Raw genomic sequence first — 5,638 nt, 5'->3', positions numbered from 1 at the left:
CTGAGCCACGCTTTTATATCTTTCAGTGCTTATATATCCCCTTATTCTTCCAATCCTAACCATTAACTTTATGTCAATTAAAACACAGGTACTTTCATAGAACATAGGGATACTATATAGCAACCGGGAATTTAATATTAATACAAATATGCTGTGCAGCAAGCAAGAATGTGAACAGGGATAAAATTTGCCCCCTCCCTCTTTTTTTCTTTTAGGCAGAGTCTCACTCTGTTGCTCTGGGTACTATGCTGTGCCACCATAGCTCATAACAACCTCAAACTCATGTGCTCAAGTGATCTTGCTTTTCTTGCCCCAGCCTCCTGAATGGCTGGGGCTACAGGCATGTGCCACCAGACCAAGTTAGTTTTTCTATTTTTAGTAGAGACAAGAGTCTCACTCTTGCTCAGACTGGTCTTGAACTCTTTAGCTCAAGCAATTTGCCCACCTTGGCCTCCTAGAGAGCTGGATTGAGTACAGACACAAACCACCTTTCCTGGCACCAAATGTGATCATATGAAGGTCTTAAGACACCCTTGACGTGAGGCCTTTTCAATAAGACCATGAGAGGCAGCCACAATGAACAAATCCAAGGTTAACAGGTGGTATGCTTGCTAACAAGCCACAAGGGGCTCCATATCCATTTATACACCTGGTGTCTCTCAATCTAAGGTAGCCTAGCAGCCAAACCTACCCACCAACTCTATAGCCAGACTTTTCTGCTGTAGACAGTTCTACTATTTACTAACTCTGCAGAACAAGGCAAATTTCTTTCTTTCTTTTTTTTTTTTGAGACAGAGTCTCATGTTGCCCTTGGTAGAGTGCTGTGGCATCACAGCTCACAGCAACTTCAAACTTTTGGGCTTAAGCAATTCTCTTGTCTCAACCTCCCAAGCAGCTGGGACTACAGGTGCCTGCCACACAACGCCCAGCTATTTTTTGTTGTTTAGCAGACCCGGGCCAGGTTTTACTATTTACTACCAGCCTCAGTGTATGTGGCTGGTGCCCTAACCACTGAGCTATGGGTGCCAAGCCAAAACAAGGCAAATGTCTTAATCTCTTTATGTGTTTTCTACTCTATAAAATGGGGATGATAATATTACTTGTTTTAGAATTGTTGAGACTATTAAATGAGTTAACAGCAGTAAATGGCTTCTGTTAGACTATATATATAGCACTATATATTTTGTATTTTTTCTTCCTCAGATATAGTAGGATGATACACATTTTGTTAAATAACATGAGTCTTTAACATACTTTCACTTCATATGCCCACCCTGGATGACCTCATCTAATCCTATCAGTTCACTAATCATTTACATGTGACTGACCTATAGACTTTTATCTCTAATTAAGAACTTTTCCTGAATTCTGGTCTCATCTACCCAACTGTCCACTGGTTCTTCACCACTTAGATGACTCACAGACTTTTCAAATTCGCTGTGTCCAAAATAGGTATCATCATTCTTGTTTCTCTTTGTCAGCTTCCAATTTGATGATGACTACCATGAACTCAGTCATCCAAGATGTTTCACCAGAACTAACTTTAGATTTTTCTTTTTTTTCACAGATGATTAGAGACAGAATCCTAGTGTTTACATTGTTCACTCCATTCTCTCCATTGCCACAAATGCTGCCTTAGTTTAGATTCTCAGATGTCAGCCTCAGTTTACATTCTCCTACCTTGTCCCTCTCCCCCTTTAAACCATACCATGTGGTTACCAAAGACTTTGCAAATGTAATCATTATTTTACTCCCCAGCTCAAAGTCTTTCAATGGCTCTGAAATGTCTAAAAGATAAGCTCTAAACTCCTTTGTGTGACACTTACATCACTTGGTCTCTGTGTTCACCTCTCTAACCTTTTCTTTCACTATGACCTCAATCACAATTTCCAACAGTATATGCCTAGTTTGATGTCTCATTCTTTCACTCCTGCTGCTCTATCTTGAATACTTTGAATCTCAACTGCCATAACTTTCCTCATCTTTCAAATCACCTTCTCCATAAAGTTTTTCTGACACTACTGTGTACTCCAAAAGAAAAAAAATATCACTTCCTCCTTTGCACTTCCAATGCACCCTGAAGATACTTCTATCATCAATATATATTCACTTATACACTGTCTCCTCCTACTAGATGCCCCTCAAAGGTACAATAGTTTCGAGCACTTAGTCTTATTAATACTCTGCAAGTACTCAAACCTTTTGGAAAAATTAGGCATAAAAATCACCAGTTCACACAATAGCACTCCTCCAGAGATTTATAAGGATCATTCAACGCACTTACTCTCCATCATCATCATACTCCTTCACCAGAGATTCAACATTGGTGTGTGCAAAGCGGTAATTATCTCTCAAGTTGCTGGCTGCTTTTAGGAACTCAGAGTGTGCATCACTGAATAAATCCTTGAAAAAACCTACACAGGAAATGTTAAACAAAAGAAGCAATAAATGCTGAGTTTTGATACTCTTTTATTTTTCAAAGCCTTCATTCTATTATGGATAAGCAGAGAGAGAGAGGAGGACTGGGTCTACTGTATCAGAACCTTGGATATTTGGCACAATATTTAGTATAAGAATTCTTCCCCTAGCTTTTACAGAAATACTTGAGAGAGCCAAAAGAGAGGATTTGTCAGTGTTCAGGTTTTAGTTCTACTTTTACATAACTGAACAAATTTGGACAAAGTGCTTAATTGCTTAGAGTTTCAGGGACTATTTCATGTATCAGAAGGCTTAAATTGAGTATGTAAAAATAAACTATTGTTCACTCTATTTTTTCTTTTTGTGTCTAACTTGTCTTTAGAGCTTTAAGTCTAGAAAAGTGATAGAAACACAAATGCTTATTAATAAATGCCTTCTTATAGTCAACTCCTACTAAAATATATAACAGAATCAGTAACATATGGATTTTATGAAGTAGCTTTTATTTATTTTTTTTTCTTGAGACGGAGCCTCAAGCTATCCCCCTGGGTAGAGTGACATGGCATCACGCTCACAGCAACCTCCAACTCCTGGGCTCAAGCTAGTCTCCTGCCTCAGCCTCCCAAGTAGCTGGGACCACAGGTGCCCGCCACAACGCCTGGCTATTTTTTGGTTGCAGCCATCATTGTTGTTTGGCGGGCCCGGGCTGGGGATTCGAACCCGCCACCTTAGGTGTATGTGGCTGGCGCCTTAGCCGCTTGAGCCACAGGCGCTGAGCCTGAAGTAGCTTTTAGACAAATTTAAATAACCCATCTGCTGCCAGAAACTTAGTTTTATTATAGGAATTAGGAGGTTAAGAAGCACAAACACAGCTTGCATGTTTAAATTTTTTTAGTCAAATTTACCATATATCACATTTAAAAAACAAAACAAAGAACAACTAAGATGCAGAAACTGTGTAACTGACTGGTTTTATTTTAAGGATAAAATGAGATTCATACTGTAACACCTGAGAAAGCAAAGGCTACTGTTAAAATCTAAGAAAAACCTTAATAATTTGACCTTAACCCAATTATTGTGAAAATAGCAAATGGAGGTTTATTATTTACTTGCACCCTCCTGCCATAAAACCTTATTTTAGTCATAATTACTCTACTACATGAGTTAAATCTCAGAGATTAAGAAGCATCAGAAAATGCTGAAGATATTCCTATTCTAGTCCTTTAACAGAAATTAAAACATTTACATCTGTAAGAACACAAACACACTCACATAAAATATCCATCTCACCCATGTTATAGTAATGCTGACCGAATTCTGTAATTATCTTTTCAACTGGCCCAAGGGTTTATAAATTGTTTTAACTGTGATTTTCCCAGACATAGAGGGTTTTTGAAACCAAGTTGATAATTTTATGGTATAATTAAATATTTGTGATCTTGTTGGGGGGGGGAGGAAAAACAAACAAACAAACTTGCTACTTACCTACTACAGAGGCATCTTTATCACTAACGAATTTCTTAAATTCTTCCTCAGTCTTGAGAGGAACTGAAGCTGGTCCTGCCTGCTTCTTTAGGTGGCTAACAATTCCATCTTAGAAGTCAAGAGCAAAGTTATAACACAATTACTTAATTTATAATTTTGGAGAAGGTAACTATTCACATGATTCTAAATTCAAAAGGTACAAAAAGATACACAATGGGCTCAGCACCTGTAGCTCAGTGGCTGGGGTGCTGGTCACATGCACTGGGGCTGGTGGGTTTGAATCAGGCCCAGGCATGCCAGACAACAATGACAACTAGAACAAAATAATAGCCAGGTATCCGAGTCAGTTTAACGATTATAAATGCATTTACCCTTTGACTCTGTGAATCCAGTTCTAGGAATTTATGCTACAGACTCTATCTTTCATGTGCAAAGTGACAACAATACAAAGTTTAACAAAAAAAGAAAAATCAATGTTTATCACAATCATTTATAACAGCAATATTGGAAATATGTCCATTGATTGTGGTTGGTTAAATTTTGGTATATTCATACAATGAAATACTGTGCAACTGTAATTAAAGGTTGAGGCAGCTCTTTATGTAATAAGTTATCTCTAAACTATGGTAAATGACAAAAACAAAATATAAGACAACACACGTAAACACTGCCATTTTGTGGTTAAAAGAAAAAAATATGTAATTGACAGTTTGTGCATAAAATATCCAAAGGATATGTAAGCACCTGAAATCTTGTAAGGGAAAAACTGGGTAACCAGGGATATAGTATGAAAAGAATTTTATTGTCTATCTTTTGAGACAGTTTCCTTATGTCACCCTCTGTAGAATGCTGTGCTGTCACTGCTCACAGCAACTTCCAACTCTTGGGCTTAAGTGATTCTCTTGCCTCAGCCTCCCAAGTAGCTGGACTATAGGTGCCTGCCACAATGCCTGGCTATTTTTTTGTTGCAGTTATCATTGTTGTTTAGCTGCCCTGGGCCAGGTTCAAACCTGTCACCTTCGATGCATGTAGCCAGCACCATAACCACTGTGCTACAGGCATTGAGCCATCCCTCCACATTGTTTTTATATCTTTCTCCTCACTATCAAGTAAATTCCAAATGGATAGGAATTTTTGTTTTGCTCACTATGCCTATCACATAGATGTTCAATGAATATCCAGCCTGTAATTAAGTTAAATGAAAAGACAAATTCCTATTCTCAAGCAGCACAAAGAGTCATCTTTAGCCTGACATTATAAAAGCAAAAAAAGTGATTTTTTTTTTTTTAAAGTTTAAATAAATAGAGCCAGGCCATGGTGGCTCATTCCTAAATAATCTCAGCACTTTGAAAGTCCCATTTGGGAGGATTGCTTGAGGATAGGAGGTTTAGACAGTCTGGGCAATATAGAAAAATCTACAAAAATAAAAAAATTAGCCGAGTGAGGTAGTATATGCCTGTAGTCTCAGCTACTTAAGTGAACTATGATCAGGCCATAGCACTCCAGCCAAGCCAACAGAGCAAAACTTTGTCTCCAAAAAATATTAATGAAAGCAAATTTAAAATTAAAAAAAAAAAAATGTTGAACAGGCCTATATCAAGTTCTGAAATAGCATCAACTATTCAAAAATCTCCCTAAAAAGAAAAGTACTAGTGGGATCATGCCTATGGTTCTTCTTATAAGGGTATATGTGAATCTATCTTTCCTTTTTTTTGAGACAGAGCCTCAAGCTATT

The 5,638-nt window shown here is 37.7% G+C and overlaps 1 protein-coding gene across 1 annotated transcript in view; it reads right to left on the bottom strand.

Annotated features, from left to right (window-relative positions):
* Positions 1-5,638, bottom strand: part of PDIA3 (protein disulfide isomerase family A member 3) — a 30,482-nt gene that overhangs the window by 8,139 nt on the left and 16,705 nt on the right. The window contains exons 4-5 of the mRNA XM_003791774.2: positions 3,904-4,011; positions 2,285-2,414 (exon numbers count right to left, since the gene is read on the bottom strand). Of these exons, the coding sequence (XP_003791822.1) occupies positions 2,285-2,414; positions 3,904-4,011 (238 nt within the window). The remainder of the gene's footprint in view (positions 1-2,284; positions 2,415-3,903; positions 4,012-5,638) is intronic.

The sequence above is a fragment of the Otolemur garnettii genome, unplaced genomic scaffold (assembly GCF_000181295.1).
Source record: "Otolemur garnettii isolate 467f Iridium unplaced genomic scaffold, OtoGar3 scaffold00050, whole genome shotgun sequence".
Lineage (NCBI taxonomy): Eukaryota > Metazoa > Chordata > Mammalia > Primates > Galagidae > Otolemur > Otolemur garnettii.
Note: the sequence above shows the minus strand (reverse complement) of the source record. Positions and strands in the feature narration are given on the sequence as shown.